The sequence below is a fragment of the Siniperca chuatsi genome, linkage group LG12, assembly GCF_020085105.1.
Source record: "Siniperca chuatsi isolate FFG_IHB_CAS linkage group LG12, ASM2008510v1, whole genome shotgun sequence".
In the NCBI taxonomy this organism is placed as follows: Eukaryota; Metazoa; Chordata; class Actinopteri; order Centrarchiformes; family Sinipercidae; genus Siniperca; species Siniperca chuatsi.
In genome coordinates, this window is record NC_058053.1 from 17632710 (window position 1) to 17652595 (window position 19886).

General features: G+C 42.8%; 1 protein-coding gene and 1 long non-coding RNA gene across 2 annotated transcripts in view; both read left to right on the forward strand.

Moving 5' to 3' along the window:
* Positions 1–19886, forward strand: part of myo16 (myosin XVI) — a 92959-nt gene that overhangs the window by 64491 nt on the left and 8582 nt on the right. The window contains 9 exon segments of the mRNA XM_044216300.1: positions 30–235; positions 8074–8176; positions 8831–8927; positions 9048–9333; positions 11676–12058; positions 12189–13091; positions 13094–13444; positions 15901–16047; positions 16797–16882. Coding sequence (XP_044072235.1) covers positions 30–235; positions 8074–8176; positions 8831–8927; positions 9048–9333; positions 11676–12058; positions 12189–13091; positions 13094–13444; positions 15901–16047; positions 16797–16882 — 2562 coding nt within the window.
* LOC122885343 lies at positions 1332–5396 on the forward strand. The gene is made up of 2 exons (XR_006380095.1): positions 1332–3461; positions 5032–5396. It is a non-coding gene; the product is annotated as an uncharacterized LOC122885343 (long non-coding RNA).

The window sequence follows — 19886 nt, forward strand, 5'->3', positions numbered from 1 at the left end:
TGCATCTCCTCTCCTTTTCCCTCTTTCAGAACTCGCTGTCAGAGGTGATCAGTAAGCTGCAGGCTTCCACTCCTCACTTTGTGGAGTGTGTGCGCCCCAATGTCAGTGGTCAGCCAGACAGTTTCGACAGCTTCCATGTGTCTACCCAGCTGCAGTACATCGGGGTGCTTGAGATGGTGCGCATGATTCGTTATGGATACCCTGTCCGCCTGTCCTTCCCAGGCTTCCTCAGCAGGTCAGTGCCAGAGCATGTTGCATAATTAAGAGCGCTGCAACTGTCATAACTCGTCCTCTGACGTTATTGTTCTATGTCTATATGCTTATTCATTCACTTCACAGCCTCCTCTTCTCATCAGCTACTTCTTCTTTAAAGGAAAAGTCTTAAAAATGATGGATTGCTCTGCTTCTTCTCTTTGTCTGCCTCACTGATCTCAGTTGTTCGGATACATTACACTCCCAGCAGGTCACTGTGATCTTTGTCAGTTTATGTATGACAGGGCGGGCAGGTCAAAGTCATCTGAAAGCTGGACAGAATATGCCTTCTCTACATCTGCAAATGAATGCAAGGGCATGTCCTGTACAGGATTATGTGCTTACATGCACACTGACACATTAGCATTGTCACGCCAAGTCACAGCAAATCTTACTGTTAGAAGCACAGAATGACCTTGAATGGCTTTTTTAGAGTATGATGGGAGTCTATTGCAGCTGATGAATACCACTATCACATTTCCCATGTCAGCCCGACACACACACATTAACCAGTCAGTTTTGTGTAAGGTCTCCCTGTCCCACACTTGAATGTTCGTCATTATTTCTCCCCATCACCTCTTTTCACTATGTTCTTGGCTTTCCTGTAAAGTGGTAGATCCCTGTTCCCTACTTAGGCTGTATTCACACCAAATCAGGCGTTGTGGTGATTAGTGCAGGGTTGTGTGCAGGTGTGCGGGGGTGTGGCTGTATTTATTTGTGCTTTAGAACGTAACCACTGTGAAACAATCAGAAAATAACTTTTTATTTCTCTGATTTATGGGCTTTCTCGCTACCACAGCTCCCCCTCTCTCTCTCTCTCTCTCTCTCTCTCTCTCTCTCTCTCTCTCTCTCTCAGACAAATGGACACAAACCAAAGGAAGCTTCTTGGTATCACTATTTTGCAGCGTAGACTGCAAGCCAGACGCAGATGTCGAAGCTGGTAACACGAAATAAACCAAGTGAGGACACAACTGGGAGAGTATCATCATTTGGTCCATGGATAGCACCCAGTTTCAGCGATATTTCAGGCTGACTGTGGAGCAGTTTGACCGGTCTCATCGCTGGCTTAGGTGATTGGCCACCGCAGTGTCACTTTGGGTTGCGTTTCTCCAAAAGTTGATTCTGTTTCAACTTTTTGCTGCAGGGCTGCTGCAGTTTTTTTTTCGGCATCTGGAAGACTGCCGTTTTCTCTGCAGCTCCTGATTTGGTGTGAATTCCACTTTAGACTGCTCCTTGACTCCATCTCACTAGCCTTTTGTTTTGTTCTGTCACTTGTTTTTTCCCTGTTTTGTTGAGAACAGCAAGAATTGTGTGTTTCTGTCACACCACTTCTCCTCCTTGTCTTTATCTCACTTTCTATCCCTCTCAGATTGGCTGTTTGTTTCAGTATTTCTCTTCCTGTTCCTCTGATTCTGAGAACCAGTGGAATACTGAGAGGATTTAGCTCTAAGTCTCTCTCTCTCCCTCTTTTTTGCTCTCTCTCTCCCTCCCATCCTCAGTCTGTCTCCTGGTTTCTCTCTCTCTCTCTCTCTCTCTTTTTGAGGATAAAGGGATTAACATGAACATTCCTGCCAGATAATAAGAAAGGACAAAGCTGGTCACATGACCCCCCAAAAGTTTCCACTACCCTGCTGTAAACATCATCACATCACCACATACACACACACACAGACACACAAACGTTAATTAAGAGAAAATAGGATGAATCACGATGTTTATTATTACTAATACTGAAGCAGGCATGTCTTAATTGTCAAAATTAAATCATAGGTAATGAAGCATTTTAATGGCTATGGCTCAAGTCAAGTCAATTTTATTTATATAGCCCAATATCACAAATCACAGTTTGCCTAAGGGGTCAATCTGTACATCATACAACACCCTGTGCCCTCAGACCCTCGATTCAGATAAGGAAAAACTCCCCCAAAAAACCTTTTAACTGGGTAAAAAATTGAAGAAACCTCAGGAAGAGCAGCAGAGGTATCCTTCTCCCGCACTCTTATTTGGTAAACTTAATGGGTTTCTGGTCAGATTTCTTTCCGGAATTAATTTTCTAGTGGACTGGTAAGTAACACTTAACCAGCAAAGGGATGCATGATTATAAAAAGAGAAACCAGCTGCTCAAACCCTGTAGAGTCTTGGCAAATGGTTGATGTGTGCTGCCTATATTGCAGGTACAGTCTGACACTTAATATTTTCTGGTCAAACATACACCAAGTGAAATACATAAGTGAACCGCACATAATAGGTCATGAGGGAAAACCTGAACAGGGAATTTAATCTGGAGAACTAGGCCCATGTCAAATGATAAAGTGAATCCAATATAGATTGTAGTGTTGTCTGTCCATAAGCTGCCACCAGCTCCTTTGTGTTTTTGATGGATACACCTTGTAGAGCCAACACTGTCATTGTTCAAGCTGTAATTGAAAGATTCCTGGTGAGGGTTTTGTGAAAGCTATTTGTTAAGCCGTGTGTGTGTGTGTGTGTGTGTGTGTGTGTGTGTGTGAGCTAGTGTATGTGTGTCTGTGAGTGAGTGTTTTAGGCAGCCATGTGTTGTATGCTAATCTTTGTTTTAGCAATGGTTGTGACCAGCAGATAACTGAGCATCACAATCGCCAGCTGGTCACCAGAAAGGGGAAACTTTGCAGGGCTGGGTATGAACCAAAGTGTGTGAGTGAATAGTGTGTGTATTTCCAGTGAATTGGTCAGACATAGATTGAGGTTGATTTTGATAGTAATCACTCTTAAGCAGCTTGTCTGAGTCCTGGTTTCCAGGACAACAAAATTGTTTGTTTACATAATTCATGGATAGAGCTTATTGTCAGTGGAAGAGTGGGAGACTGGACAGCTCCAATACCCACATTTGACATATGCACTTTGGGGATAAATGGTTGAGAAGAGTCCAGATGAGTATAAACCACCATCACCTCTGTTGTTTTTTTTAAGCTGAAGCCAACATAGGGTAACAATTCAGTGATATTATATAGAGGACGGTAGTCAGTACATGCGCGTAGAGAACCATAATTTATACAAAGAAGAAACCTGCTCCAGCTGGTGAAGTGGCTGGATGCATAACCCCCATGATGAGAGCCTCTTTGATGTATTCCTCCATGGCAGCTGACAGTCTCTGGAGTGGGGAGGGAGCAGAGATGACCCAGAGATAGACAAGCACCAGTGAGGAGATCTGTTGTCAAACAGTCAGTGTGATGGTAGGATGGTTGCTCATTTTTGCTGAACACTTCCTACTGGTTGTTGCAGTGAGATGTAACATGAGACAGGTTGACAGGGTGTGATTGAGCAACGAATGCACTATTAATAGTCTCAGGTGTAGACTTGTGGCAGGTTAGTTGACACATAGGCCTCCATTCCTCCAATTTGCCAGCTGTCCAGTCAATGTGGGGATTGCGCAGAGCGAGACACAGTTTCGTCAAGACTAAGTGAAACTCAAAATCAGCCGACAGCCATCAAAAGCATGGACAATGATCTATTTTTGGAGTCAACTGAAATAAATTCCCCACATTTTATGTCATGAGAACTGTCAAACTGGTAACCTGCCACTCTGAATCTATGAAAGCATAATACTGGTGCATCTGATTTCCTTTTCATTGCTGTTCTCAGTGGACAGCATCAAATGAGATACAGGTGAGGTAAATGAGGAAACTCGACTTCACCCTTGGGTCTGATCCTTTGCTGAATGTTAACTGCAGTTTGCTAGAAAGTTAGTAAAGACAGTATCCCTCTCATAGCCAGCATACTGTATGTGCTCCTGACTGGACAGCTGGGCCATTCCAATCTCCATAGGCTCCTCCACATCCAAGAGATTAATGAAGGTAGAGTAGTGAATTTAACTCTTTGTCTGTCAGGGAGTCAATTGTCAACATTTATGGGCAATATTCCAACTCTTCCAGATCCTCCAGCTGTTCCAGGGAAGCCAGCTCATTTTATCTTTTCTGTAATCCCTGATGGTAAACATTGGAAAGGGAGGCAGAACACCATCCACTATGTCACTGATATCCAGAACTTAACGGTGTATTCAGCAACTGTATTGCTGCGTTGTTGTAAAGAATACAGATGCTTTGCTATCTCTTGGTCTGTAACTGGATGATTGATATACTGCAGATCTGCTGCAAAATCTCAGAAAGCCTGGCAATCAGATTCTCACTTCTCCCATAATGTGGTAGCCCAGGCTAATGTGGTGGTGGTACGTGCTGATGGTGGGTTGCTGCATGAACATGGTCCATCTCTGCTAAATTCATGGTCTGGCTGTAATGTTGCTATATTGACTTTGGTATTTGGTATTTAAGGAAAAACAAGAGAGGGAACTCGCCCTGCGACGAGTTGGCCACTGTCCAGGGTGTGCCCTGCCTAAGGCCCGAAGTCACTGGGATAGGCTCCAGTCACCCGCGACCCCCTAACGGGGACCAAGCGGTAGAAAATGGATGGATGGATGGAAGAGAGGGAACTACCAGTAGACAGAGATAAACAAAAATATAAAAACAAGATCTGGTATGCAGTGTATACAGTATAGTGATGTGAATAGATTATAATAATGGCCCAATGAATCAAGTCAAACTACCTTTTTGTACGACTGTTTTTTGTGTTTTGTGTCCATACAAATCGACCTTTTGATTGTGCCTTGTCTGATGTGTGTCCCTGTTCTGCTGTTTATACATTAAGGCTATGCTTAATTTAAGTGGCTGCCACTCACAAAGACACCAGTTAGCCCAGCCCAAGTGCCATTCATATCTCTCTCTCCCTCCTCCACTGGTTTCAACACAGACGGGGCCAATGATTGAACACAGCCTTGGCCAAGGAGGGAGCTGCTGCAGAGTGGGGGTGGACTACACTGCTGTCTAAACAGAGCTTCTTTCTCACTCAATTTCTCATCCTTTTCTCACATGTTCTCTCTCCTGAACCACCATTTTCTTTTTTATTTCATCTTCCTACCTCTTCTTTCTTCTTGATCCAAACAATTTTTCTTCCTTTCAGTCTTTATCTTTCCCTTTTTCTCTCATGTGCACACACACTATCTCAATTTTGTCCTGTTTCTTATTCCTTTTTCTCTTTCCATTTGTCACTCTTTCAAAACATGCCCTGGCCCTTGACTAATCAAATTGACAGGCCAATAAATCAGAAATCAATCTTGAGGTTGCTATATTCTCATGAATACAAACACACCAGTGTGTACACGCAAACACACACTTGCACACTGGAACCATGTAGGCCACGTCACTAAGTCATAGTGGGCATCTGAGACAAATGACTTATGATTTATGAGAAATCTATTTTACTGTTGCGTTTATTTGTCTTTTATGATACACAATGTGTTTTGTGGCCGGGTTTATTTTCTGCCAATGTGTAAGGTCAAATTCTACCACTTGAACCTTGTATCTGTAAATCCCAGCCCTCAATGTGTGTTGCTTTCCTCAGTTCTTAATTGTTACAAAGTGGATGAGAAAGAGGCATCAGTATTCATAGAGCATATCACAAATGCAGCTCACAAGTCTACAGGTCATGTTTCCTGTATGGCCAGTTCCAAGCGGGTTTCATTACCTCCCACGGATGGATAAACACACACATTTGTAAGTTATTAAGTTACCTACAAAAGAATATCCACCAATTATACTGATCATGGGATAGAAATCCACAACTAAACAAAGCCATAAGGCTTTGAGGATGTGGCAACTGAAAGTTTGTCTGACGGATAGGAGCAGCTTCAGAGAGGAAGTGAGTGGGTTAAATTCTAGCAGCATTGCCTTTACCACCTTTGTGATGCTCAGTAACAGTGGTCACTGATGGCTCTCTGATCACAGAGAACCACATTAGCACCTTGTAGCTCTCCATTTAAACACTTATCAAAGGGGTTATTTCACTTCTTTGACTCAACATGAAGCCCCCTTGGGTCTTGTTTAAAGTGGGGACCATCAATGGTTTTCATATCCTCATAGGGAAGGTCATGGGTTTACAGAGTTCCTTTGTGTTTTATGGGCCCAGTGGGACAGCGTGTGCTGTCTGCAGGACTGGTATTACCATACAGAGAGAGGGTTAGGAAGAGTTCAGACAGACCCCACTCCTGCAAATCAAACACATCCAAAATTCATGCCTTCACTTACTCACTATTGACAACACAAGTGGTTCATGCTTCCAGCCATGTGCTTGTTATATTTTCCTCATCACATGTTTAACATCATCAGCTGGCTCTGCCTCTCATTGATAACAGAAGAAACAGAACACCGACTGACATAATGCTCTGACCAACTGATGTTTGGGGGTTTTGTGTATTTCTATTTCATTCAGAAAATGTTATAATTGCTGACCTCTATGTGCACATACAGCATATACTCTTACATGTCTTACATATCCCTGAATAAATTTCAAAATGAATGTCTAAAAGATTATGGAAAAGGGGCTCTAGTTACAATACAATGGCAAAGCCAAAGATAGGACTGACAAAGTGTGGCTACCTAAAAATTTTTATCTGCATGGGTTGCCCCAGTACCAACCATGTCAGCTACTGATATCATGAACCTCATCACAGTTTAACATAGCTTGAGATATGTACAATTTCAGGGTAACACTGAGATCCATCAGTTTCCATATAAACAAATCATATTTACCTACAGCTATTGTCTTAAAAATAAGGAATTGTGTCTCCTACATTATTGAGTCTGTCCTTTCTACAGTAACTTGTTATATTTCTGTGTTATTAGTATTGCATAAGCCTTTTACACAAAAAACATTTTGACATGTCACAATAGGAAACACAAATGTAAATACTAAAATGAATGATGGCTGAATTCCATTCAGCTGCTTTAGTTTCAGGGTCCTGATATTGTGCATGCTGGCATGTCAGTGCCTACTGAGTAAGTTAATGTTATTAGTAATACTTGTGCTTTTCCTACTATGACAAGTCAAAATGTCTGCTGTGAAAAAGGCCTGTAGTATTTTAATTTTATATAGTAACATTCCTTCTGTTGTAGCTATTCAACAGTGAGTGTATAATATTTGTCTCGTTTAATATAATAAGTATAATATTAGTGACATGTGTATCCTGTTCAGAGGCTCTGTAGGCAATGGGGAAGAGTTCTGTTTGCGAGTTGTCTGTCACAGGTGGTAATGCTCTAGTCAAAGCTGAACAGTGTAGATAAAATATTCATAACACACCCACATCAGGATCATCACACCCAGTGTGGCAGTGTGGACCAGCGCAAATGGAAGATTTCGTCACAGCTCAGTTACACCATTTTAACTACATTCACTTGTTCTTCTGTACAATTATGTTTACACTTACAAACTGTGTGGCTGCTCTTCTGGAGCAGATGCAAAGGGGCTCACAAGGGCCCTTTGGAAGTAACTGCTTATGAAGCGAAGAATGTTTTGTTTTTATTCCACTCACATAATTTCCCTTCATAAGCCAGTCTCTGTCACCCTTACACTATTCATTCATTCATGTCTACGCATTCAGAATTCACACCACATATAAAAGCATCTACAGTTATTTACATATAAAGAGCTATATATTTTCTATCATTGAATTCTCTGTCAACATTTCTCTTGCTCATTTTCCCATCATCCCAGGCACAAACAAACCACTGTCTCCATCCAGCTGACCATTCATAGCAACGGTTGCCCAGGGCAACACCAATAGGAACAGATGCTGTTTGGCTGGTCTGCCATATGACCCCACTAACCTTTGAAGCCATTGTTTCTGAAAAGAGGGGGTGTCACTATGTCTCATTTAAATTTAAAGTTAAGTTCAGCACTTTGAGATCTTTTGTCTGTGCAGCTCCAATGTTTTCTGTTTTTATCTGTGTGTCTCAGATATAAAGACCTCGTGGTCCCAACTTTGGAAGACAAAAAGAAATTGTCACCAGAGGAGAGATGTCGCACAGTTCTGCAACAGTCCAAACTCCAGGGATGGCAGGTGTGTGTGTGTGTGTGTGTGTGTGTGTGTGTGTGTGTGTGTGTGTGTGTGTGTGTGTGTGTGTGTGTGTATGTGTATCTATATCTTGCCTCTTTTTCTGTTTGCATTAATAACAAAAGATTTGCCAAATGCCTTAATCCCTGACCCTCTATTTGAAAGATCCCATGGAATCTTTGACAACTCGTTCCAGCTGTCCCACCTCATCATCATTCTATTCACACACAAACACACACACACACACATAGCAGCCTGGACTCCGCCCCACTCTCTGTCCTGTCTGCCAGACTGCTGTTGTGTCTGAGTGTGTGACCTTACAGGTCACATCAGCTCCTGCCTCACACACGCATACACACTCCTCCACAATGCCCCACAGACACCTTTTCATACAGCCCTGCTTTACACACACTCACATTACTCTTACAAGTAGTATGTGTTGGAATGAGAAGTGTCCGTCTGAGGAAGTATGCCCCCCACAGTTCTGTGCAGCTGGTATAGAGTGACCTAGTAAGTCACACTCTTCTGAAATTTCCAACAGAAGACAGCCTCACTGGGTCTGCTGGCTACTCCCAGAGACTGATGATGATGGCAGTGTAGTGTACAACAATGCTGTTGCATATGCGCTTGATCAGATTACTTGTGTCATTCTGTGTGTAGATGGGCAGCAGTAAAGTGTTTCTGAGATACTGGCAGGCAGACCAGCTCAACGACCGCTGCTACCAGTTTCATAAAAAGATCATCACGTGTCAGAAAGGTAATGTCCAAAATAACGACCCAACCTTCTTTTAGGGTTTGTCTGTCTTTCTTTCACTGACACCTCTGACGTCTCTGTCTTCCTCTCCTCCTATTCATCCTCCTCTTCCTCATATCTCAGTGGTGCGTGGCTGGCTGGTCAGACAGTGTGTTCATCGCAGGCTGTCATTACAGCAGAAAGAGGAGTGCAGTGTGCAGTGTTTCCTGCAGGGGGCAGAAGACATGGGGCTGCGAACCTACGACCAGTTGGTCATTCAAAATGCATCCGACATCGCGCGAGAGAGCGACCGCCTGCGCTGCCATGGCAGCAGCCTTGTCAACAGTATTGTCAACAGCCTTAGCAATAGCCCACCACTCGGTGAGAGGCCTGAACCGGTGGGCAAGGAGGAAGATCAGCCCACCAGGAGGTAAATTAGCAAACACTTTCACAACTCACACGCCTTCATTCAGATCTAAAGGCAAAGATACATGAATATTCAAGCAATGTAGATGTGCAGTTATTCATTCTTTCCCCATTTGTCATTTGTATTTACACCATGCTATTGATTACTTCACACTAATGCAACAAGACAATATTCTCACTAAAATAGGGCTTTTATCATTCACTACAATAATTCATAATACTAAATGTGATGGCCTCAAAGTGACTGTAGGATTATTTAGCTGGGAAAGTAAATAATCTGCAGTTATTCATTCTTTCCCCACTTGTCATTTGTATTTCTAATGTTATTTCCCCATTCTCACCAAATATTCATTTGATCAAAAAGTTCAAGTGTCGTTTGGATGATAGACTTGCACCATGCTACTGATTACTTCACTCTAATGCAAGAATAGGGCTTTTATTATTTACTACAATATAATTCATAATGATAAATGTGATGGCCTCAAAGTGACTGTAGAATTATTTAGCCTGGGAAGTAAATAATGTGCAGTTACTGTCATTGACAGGATTTATGACTGTATGAGTAAAGCATTTGCCTTTATAAATGTGTATTTGTATGTGTGTGTTTATGTATTTGTACTTGTACTTGCTACATAGTGAGGACTGGAACTTCTTTTGTACCTGCGGAGTGAGGACATGTTTGTAAAGTGAGGACATCTTGACCAGTCCTCACAACTTCAAAGGGCTGTTTGAAGGTCAAGACTTGGTCTAAGGGTTAGGTTAGAATTAGGTTAAGGTTAGGGTAAGGGGCTAGAGAATGCATTATGTCAATAATACACCTCACAAGGATTGAAGTACAAGGATGAGTGTGTGTTTGTGTTTTGTGATTAATGATGTCATTGTACACCTGTGCAGTGTTGACTTTTAATTGGAAGTTTTATGATGGATAGTCAGATAATGAGCTGCGTAATTAGATCCTATTAGTATTGTGTTGCACCTATGGAATGCTATCCTTATCTCCACCTCACCTGATTCTAATATGACATTCATGCCTGGAGAATATGGAATAGCCCTGGAGGGCTGAGTTAGAAGGGTAAAAAACGGTAATAGGAAAGTTCTTTAGAGGGGCTGCTAAATGAACAACCTTCATTTTGAAAAGTCACTTTCGTAATCTTTGAAAAACGACAGCCTTGTTTATATTAATACCTGTAATGTGACTGATGCATTTCAGCACTAATAAATCTGTAAATGTACATATGTGATATATTTTATGCGTTCTATGGTACGCTGCATAATAAATGCATTTATTATTTCAATAGCGTCTTCTACTCTCTGCAGAGGAAGCATTATCATTTGTGTTGATTATTGCCATTGTTACATAATACCAACTTTCATTTCAGCTTGACAATGATTGGTTACAAATATGCTTATGTCTCAAGACAAAATTACTCATTTTTTAAGATTTGTTGTCTAACTCACAGATACATACAGGTGTTTTGCTTCAAAACAACATCTTAGAGAAACATGAAGCTTTAAAACGGCTGAAAATGTTAAAGTCAAGTACAGTGGAAAGTGACGCACTGTAGTATATCATTTTAATGATCAATTGCCACAGTTGAAACACAAAAATGTAAAAAGTCACCACACTGCACTGACTTTCTTATTACTTTTTGATATATTTTAATTAATAAATTGAGTTTTAACATTAGGATAAAGCAATACATCCTGGATGATGAAAAGAAACATACAGGCATATGATTTCTGTGTCCTCTATGTGTCCTTGTGCATGTAACATCTGCTGCTGGGACAGGAGACAGGAGCACAGGGAGGCCGTATTGTAGAGAGAATTACTAGACACATACACATTTCTGCACACTTTCACACAGACACACTCACATGCACACATTCACTCAAACTCACCTAATTTTTCTGCAGGTTTTTACAATGCCTTCCCCCATCACCTTCACTCATGCTCAGCCACCCCCCACCTGCAATTGTGGAACCAACAGATGGCTCATGCAGATTAGCAGAGGAAATATCAAACTGGATGTTATCAAATTACTGCAAGGAGATTAGATTGAAAGCATAATCTCTTTGGTCTTTATCCTCCAATTGGCCTAGCTTAGCTCATATTTGTGGCATAACAGCTGAAGCAGGCATACATTGAGTTTGAGTATGCTGATGATCTAAATTATATAATTAACTCAACCTGGATCAGAAAATTATTGGATGAAAAAAAATTTGCCTTTATGTTTGTTTTGTGAAAAGCATAAATCAAGCACAAGTGATGGAGACAATACGATTTGTCAAACTATTTTTCCATTTCTTCCATTTAAATATGAATTATGTTATTCTTCCCATTTGTAGGGTTGTGGAGAAAAGTGGGAAAATCTATGAGGGTCCTCTCAACGGGGGCAGTCGAGTAATTCGCCACTTTCGGTCTAGCTCAGTACCCATCCCCATCGCCATGGAGAACATGGTCCATTCTTCTGCCAGTCCATCCATCAAACCAGCCCTGCAGCAGGTAGCTCATACCAACGAGGACGGGGCAGGCGGGGGAGGTCTTTCCTCGCCTCGGAAGCAACCTCCTCCCAAACCAAAGAGGGACCCCAACACTCGTCTGAGTGCATCTTATGAAGCAGTTAGTGCAGGGTTGATGATGGCAGCCAAAGAGAGCCCCACTCCAGAGGGTTATAGTTCGCCAGCTGGAAGCCCTCCTAAATCCCAGCTGTCTCCCACAGACCCTGCAGGTATATCACCACTACTGGTCTTTAGAAGATAACAGAAGAAGAGAACATATGGTGGTTTTTGTGCCTCAGTGCTGTTACCTAATGCCTTAACTTTCTCTGTTTTTAATTGCTTCTTTTATAATTTCTTCAGCCTTGTCCAAGCCCCGTCCCCACAGTGATGACTACACAACCATGAGGAAGGTGCCACCTCCAAAACCTAAGCGCAGTCCCAACACTAAGCTGACGGGCTCATATGAGGAGATCAACGCTGTAGCACCCCACATCCACCAGCTGCGCCCTGCTGATGTAAAGCTGGCCTTGCTGTCCCGTGCTGGGGGGTTTGGAGGGTTTGGTGGTTTGATGCAGAGAGCAGCCTCTGTAGATGCCCCACAAGGGGTAGGACTGAGCCTGTACCAGGGCCAAGACGAAGAGGACGTGTACATAGAGATGTTGGGCTCCCAGCCACGGGCTCGGAGCCTCCAGGAGCCCCCTGATAGCCCAGAGCAAGCTGACTCAGAGGCCGTCTATGAGGAGATGAAGTATTTCCCTCCGGAAGATGGTGGAACTCCTGCCGCTGTGGTTACCAAGGCAGCCAAACGGGAGGCTTTAGGTTTGGGCCTGGTGGGATTAGGAACATCTCCTCCTCAGAATGGGGAGACCAAACGGATGTCAGCAGGAGTGGCCGCTGCCATGGACATCACACACTCGCAGAGCACATCCAACAGCGGAGCTCCCAAAACTCAGCACGGCAAAGATGGCAGCTGTGACATACCTGCTCCCTTCCCCAACTTGCTTCCCCACCGTCCACCTCTCCTAGTGTTTCCCCCCTCCCCCGTCACCTGCTCTCCTGCTTCAGATGAGTCACCCCTCACCCCACTAGAGGTAAAGAAGCTGCCTGTGTTTGAGACAAACCTGAACTATGCTACTGGCCCAGACAGCCCCCTGTCCCCGCAGTATGCCCGCCAGAGGGCTGACTCCTCCCCTAGCCTCACTGTCCTCATGCCAGAGAAGAAGTCTACACCTCCACTCACCCCTCCACCTCCACCTCCTCCCCCAATGCCCCGCCTCCCCCCTACAGACCTCCTTCACACTTCCCCTTCCCCCCTGAGGCCAACTTCCTGGCTCTGACGCGAGCAGCATCTGTCACAGGGAGCTCGGACTCCCCCAAAACCTCATCCTCTCAAAGGGCAAGTGGGGAACCACTTGGGAAGCCACCTCCCTACTCCCCAGTGAAAATGTCTCGTGCTGAGCCTCGGAGAGCACACTCGTGCTCCTCCTCTCCCCTGCTGTTCAACCCAGCCAATGGCAGACCGCTGACCAGCCCTCTGGATGAGCTCAACACTCTGTTCAGCTCTGGACGCAGCCTACTGAGGAAGTCCACATCTGGTCGCAAGATGAGAGATGGAGGTCTGTCAGTAACGCTGACACATGCACACCCACATTCACACACAGTTACACACATCTAAACCATTAGCAGAGAGAAGATATGAACTAAAATAACCGTTTCTCCTTCCATCTTTCCTTTTTCCTCCGATTATTGTTTTTAATGGTCCATTTGCAGTTAGGATAACTTGGGCCAAACTAGGCCAAACCACCAATATGTGAACCTGTTGCTGTGTGGATATAATGTATAGGGGTGGGGGGTTAACCTTTGCTTTGTTGTAATTTTTCACACTATGTCCCATTCAACTCTTGTGCAAAAGTGCATGTGTCCATTATGTGTTCTGTCTACTGTGATGAGTTCATGATCAAAGTCTCAGCCTGCCGCATGTGCCACATGTTTTATTGGGTACTGGGTGATTACCTTCTGTACAGCAGGCATAGTTTAAGGTAGTAAGTATGTAATAACCCCATTTTTGTGTATGGGTATGGGTCTGTGTGCATGTGGGTTTACACATGTGCTCTGTGTTTGAGTGGTAGGGAGTTGAGATGTACCAGCACCCAACAGCCTTTCTCATATATCCCCCTTCTCTACATTTAGAAACTACTTACATTGATTCAGTTGAGGCAGCCCATTTGTTACAGTTTCCAGTGCAGTTCCCTTTGGCTGCTACAGCTGCCTTCTAGCATGTTACCTAATGAGCTAGCTGGTGTAGCCCACTTAGCATCACATAGTACTGTATGTATAATTTAGCTGTGTTGGCGTGTGTTGTACCTGAGTGACTACATGTCAAGCCCTGTGACACTGATGCAAAGGTTGACCTTTGCAAACCAAGGCTGGACGTATTTGTCACACATAGTCAATGTAAAGGGAGGGTCCTCAGGTTAGAGGTTTCAAACCTCTTTGTGGTGCTTTTATGAAAGTGAATTTCCCATTTATGCTGCAGCTTGTGAAAGCCCAGGCATATGAGAGAAGGTAGAAGCTGTGTTGTCCCACTGTGTTTTTATCTGAGTCTCTGTTTCCTCCAAGTGTATTAGTTGTGGCTGGGTTAATAATACATGAGCAGTAGAATGATGAGGATGGGCATCAAATATTTAAAAGCTCACTCATGTTCTCCTGAAGGCAGTGTGACTGCCCAGCAACAGCAAACAGGACATCCCGAACTGTTAGAAAAATTACAATCAAGTGAAAGTAGTAGCTGTTTGTGTCAATAATCAGTCATCTTGCTAGAGGCTCAAATTATTGTGGAGCTGCTTGATTTGTATAAGACACAGTTGTGTCACACTTCTATAACTGTAACAAGTTCAAGGGGCAGGAAGCTGAACTCCTTATAAGAGACGGTATGGGAGCAAGTGCACAGTCTGACGCATATGCCTCACGTGACGTTTGCCGCTTGACTCTTCGTCAGCACTTGGACTTGAGCAGGAAAAGCAATGGCATCATGGAAACAGTGTGTGTGACAGGGGAACCTGGCACTGGGGTTCACAACCTAGCTGTTATTTTGAGTGGGCAAAGCAAGACGGTCCTCTTAGATCAGAGCGCAGAGGGATGCCGGAGGGCTTAACAGGATGGCCTACTTCCGTTCCCACTCGGCTGTTAAATAACCGAGTGTGATACCTAACGCTTTGGGAGTGGCCAGGGGTTACAGTTGCTATCTCAGACATCTCTGTGAAGAGCAGCTGCCTCTCCCTCCTCCCCTTCCTCATCCTCAGGGAATGAGAAAACCACAGGAATGCCAGGGGAAGAGGGCAGATGGTCTTGGCAGGTTTCAGTAAATCACTGTCATAAGACACCTCATGCCTTAACGGCAACATACAAATTTCTCAAAACTGGATAAAAGTCCAATTCTTCTTCATTATAGTCTTTGTAAAAATCCAAATACTTACTGTGACTCATCTCTTCACTAGCATGCAACCCTCACATGGCCTCCCTCCCTCTACCTGGCCTTTTGTCCCTCAGAAACACATACCTTACCCATGGGACCTATAGTAGAGTTTGCTAAGTTTATATTTAGGCATCTTGTGCCCACTGGGGGACCAAGAGGCACTCTCAGTGTGAGACGGCAGCTGACGAATTCCCATTCCTACTCCCATACACATATGTACCCACAGTCACTTCCTCATTCAGTGTGTGAGCGTGGAGCCTAGAGGAGCAGCAGCAGAGGCAGGTCATGTGGAGTCACCTTCCTACCAGACAGAGCAGATGAATTTTTTTAATTTTTTTTTTTTTTTATCTTTTTAAAAGGCTAGGATAGATGTGCAAGGAGGGTTGAGACTAAGTAAAATATTAGCAGAATTAGAATATTTTGCAATATTACCAGTTAAAACAACAGACTCCGTGCACTGTTTTAGAGTTTGCTGTACCCCACAAATCCTGATGATATTACGTGTGATGGAATCTAAATATTTACTGTATCTAATGTCTACTGTATATGACATACACTGACAGGCAATGTGTTTTCCTTTGGCTATATTCTTCTTAGGATTCAATATCAATCTGCCAGGAAGGGAAGATTGTGGCTCTGCCCCAACCTCACCATCTCTGCAGCTACAGGACAAGAACGCCAACAACCACTCTCCTCACACCCCAAGCTCTGCCCCTGTAGAGAATGGCAACCAGATCTCCAACGGTAACAGCCTGAGTATTATACATTTACAATGATAATTCAGATCACATTATTTTAAAACTTTAAAAATCATTACAAATATAGAATAGGAAATCCAAGAATGCACACATATACAGTTGCGAAGAGAATATCAAGTCCAGGTTGAATACATTTTGAAAGTCAAGAGAGGTGAGTGTCATCTTGCTGTGTAGGTGTGTATCTGGATGAGCAGAGCGTAGAGAAGAAAAGACTACTGTTGTAATAAATGCCCCAAAAGTCTTACAAAAAGGCTAACACCACTGACTCAACCTGTGGAGTGAAGAAAGTAATCTGGCAGGGTAGACTAAGCTGTTAACTCTCATTTTACCCTTTTGCCCATGTCACAACAAAGTCACATAATCACTTAAATTCTTATTGGTGATCCCTGAAATAAAAGCACCACACAGGCACTGAAGAAGGGGAGGAGGGCTTACAAAGAATGAGAGGGAAATTACATAATTAGGTAATCTGACAAATAAGGAAAGGAGACAACAGATATAATAAAAGAGAGCGCTAATTTTTCAGCTGCAGCCAGAGAGTGATTACACTATTTCTTAAATGCTCATAGAGATTGACAACCACAGTGTCTTTCTGCATGAGAAAAGCTTTTTCAACCCCTCTGCCAATTGCTTGTGTTTGAAGGGTGAGGTGTCCTTCAGTCTGTACCTGTCTGTGTGTGGGAGGACTTCCAGTCAGATGTACTTTGTAATGTGCTTTTGAAATTTTATGGTCAGGGTCGCTGGAGGATGAGAGTCACAGCAAGTCAAACTCCTCCAGCTCCACCTCTCTGCACAGACACATGGACAGCCATCATACTCAGGTAAACACAGAAAGACAGGCACCTAAAACCACAAACACAGTGACAGCTGCACACATAAATATACTGTACATTATGTGAGTGGATTATTATTGCAGTTATCACTTCAATTGAATGTACTGTATAATTATCAGATGCTTTATACCGATGGCAGGTGTCAGCTTGTTCAAAACCTGTGACTGGCATGCGCACACATCCTTACGCTTACTACAGTATATCAGGCCTGTATTTTGTTTTGGGTTTGTTGACATTTTGAGTGGACAGGAAAGTGGCCTCCTTTGAACAACATGTATCACTCATGACATGCAAGCTTTCTCTGGCTCTTTAGACAGGTGTATGGTTACAGGATTGAATTTAATGCCCTGCACGGTTGCACACACGTACGTACACACAAAGCCTCTTAAAAATGCAATTGATAAAACTCTGATGACCAAGTGGAAACCATGTTGAGTGAAAGAACCTTTTGAAAACTGAGACACACCACAAACTGATAAACACATGTTTTTTCGAAAGCCTAAATAATTTTAAGATATAAAGATACAGGGGCTGACCAGCTTGATCACACTCACATTAACAATGCAACATACAAGACCTCCACAGGGACAGCCCTCATGATGATCCTATGCTGCACCTTCATCTCAGGTAATAAAGACACTCAATAGGATTTTTCTTTAATCAACAAAGACCAGCATCAGATTATCTTTTGATCTGTCATTAAACTGAAAAAGATCCACCCTTGCCCTGTCATTAATAGAAAGATTTAACACAATATTATAACATAAGATAGTGTAGTCCCTCATTTGTCCAGGAGTGTTCCATCGTAGAAAAGGTTTCAGTCATAGTCATCTGGACACTGTTTTCAGAATCAAGACGTTTTGACTTCTGGATGGGAGCCAAAACGTCTTGATTCTGAAAACAGTGTCCGGATGACTACGACTGAAACCTTTTCTACGACAATATTATAACAACAACATTCTGCGAATACTCTTCATCCTTTTTGTCTGGCCACTAAGTCATATACCCATGCTGAAGAATTAGCTTAGTACTGAAAATAGCTTTTTATAATTTCCACTTTAAATCATTTCAACCCATTGGAGTTTAATTGTTACCACCTGACAAGTATTCACTTGGACAGAAAAGACAAGATCTGGTTACAAATGATACACTCACAACCCCTAAATGGCTAATGTAGACAGGATCCGACTGCGTCACGTTCTGGCTCCGTCAAGGTTGCCGGAGACCGGAGCATCTCACACGTAGCTCTTTTCCCAGCTCCGCTATCTTTACACGCTGGATGTATTTTTGCTGAAACAGCTCTCATCTCTGAAGTGTGAAATTTACTTGTGAATGTTTATAAATGTCTGCATTTATTGGCAATTCACTTTAAATGTATTTTTAATGATGCATTTCATTTGTTTCTGACTTTGTCTTCACACATACACATTGTGTTTGTTAGTGAGAGTTCAATCTCCATTCAGATGCATTTTTCTGTATCTGTTGCCAGACAACAGAATGAGTATGAAATTTGATCGCAGCTCATAAATACTATGTTGACCGGCATTCGTTACCAAGGTGCTGAGCTGCAGATAAAATTGTTAGTTTATAGTCATGAGATTGTCAGACAAAATAAACAAAAGTACAAGTTACTGACAGCAACTGTGCTATGACATCGACATTTGAAATGAATGATCACAGAGAAAGTTACATTAAACACGGCCGGAACACAACGCAGCCAGAATCTGGGTACATTCATTGTAACACACACACATACTCAAACGCGCACATGCAGACATTTTCTCTCTCCCTGCTGTTACCAATATCATGTCTACAGGCTGAGCAGTGAACCCATAATCTCTGACAGGAAATTATATTTATTTAAGACATCGGCATAATAATTGATCTACAGACGTTGCCATTGTAGCCTACAGCATCCACGCTGTAAATGCTCTCCTCAATATCCTATGTCACTGCATCGTGTACTCCAGGATGCAGCTGTTTCGTCCTGGTCTCATAGGAAAGTTTCACCACATGGAAACTGTTTCCAATTCATTACAGACTGCATCCGGCAGTGATTGAGTGTCACTATCAGTGGTGCATGAAGCACATGAAAGAGCAAAGCACGTAGTGTCCCACTTTCAGAGAAGCTAAGGACATAGCATTCATAAAACACTGCCACTAGAGATGTTAAGGTACACTGTGTACCCACTTCACAATCCTCAGGTTGACTAAATGTTAAGGGTGAACTCACCTTATGCATCTTTTTGAAGCTTGTGTGTGTGTGTGGGATAAAATACTGTGTGCCTGCACATCCTGTTTAAGGCTGCCTTCTTATAGCCTTTAAATAAGTCTGAAGCACATTACTGCTGCTAATATAATAGTCTAGTTTTCTAAGGTTTTCTCAGAATATGTGAACTATTGGGCTGTTCTCTTGTACCCAAATGACTCTCTTTCTCTCTCCCTTTGATTCTAATGAACACGGCTGTTACTCTCACTCCCTCCTTTATCTTCCAGAGGGGTCATCTCAACTTTTCTCCGTTCGGTGCGGGGGCCGCCCTCTAAAACAGCGAGGGGGGGCAGGGGGGCTCACTGGAAGCCCTGTTCACATGTAGGGATGTGGTGAGTGTATGTCATTCCTCGCTGCTCTCCACCCTTAATAGCAGTGTTTTTCATTGACCCAGTGTGGGATCATGACAGTAATGATCCTTATTTTGTAAAAAAGGTTTGTTTTCTAAGTTTTAAGTATTACCACCCAAAGTCTATTTTTTGACTATGCATGACTAACCTCCTGTAGACTTGAAAGGTGGCTTTAAAGAATTTTTAGTCTGCTCTTTCATGGAGAACAGAGGCTATGGTCATCTTGAATCCACTGCAGTTACAATGGATTCCTATAATAACCAGTATTTGTGGCAGAAAAATTACAATACTGTTTTGATCAAAATTTCTGGTAGTTTTGATCCAAAGATTCAAATCCTCTTAGGAAATATCTTGAAAACCACTGCTACATCAT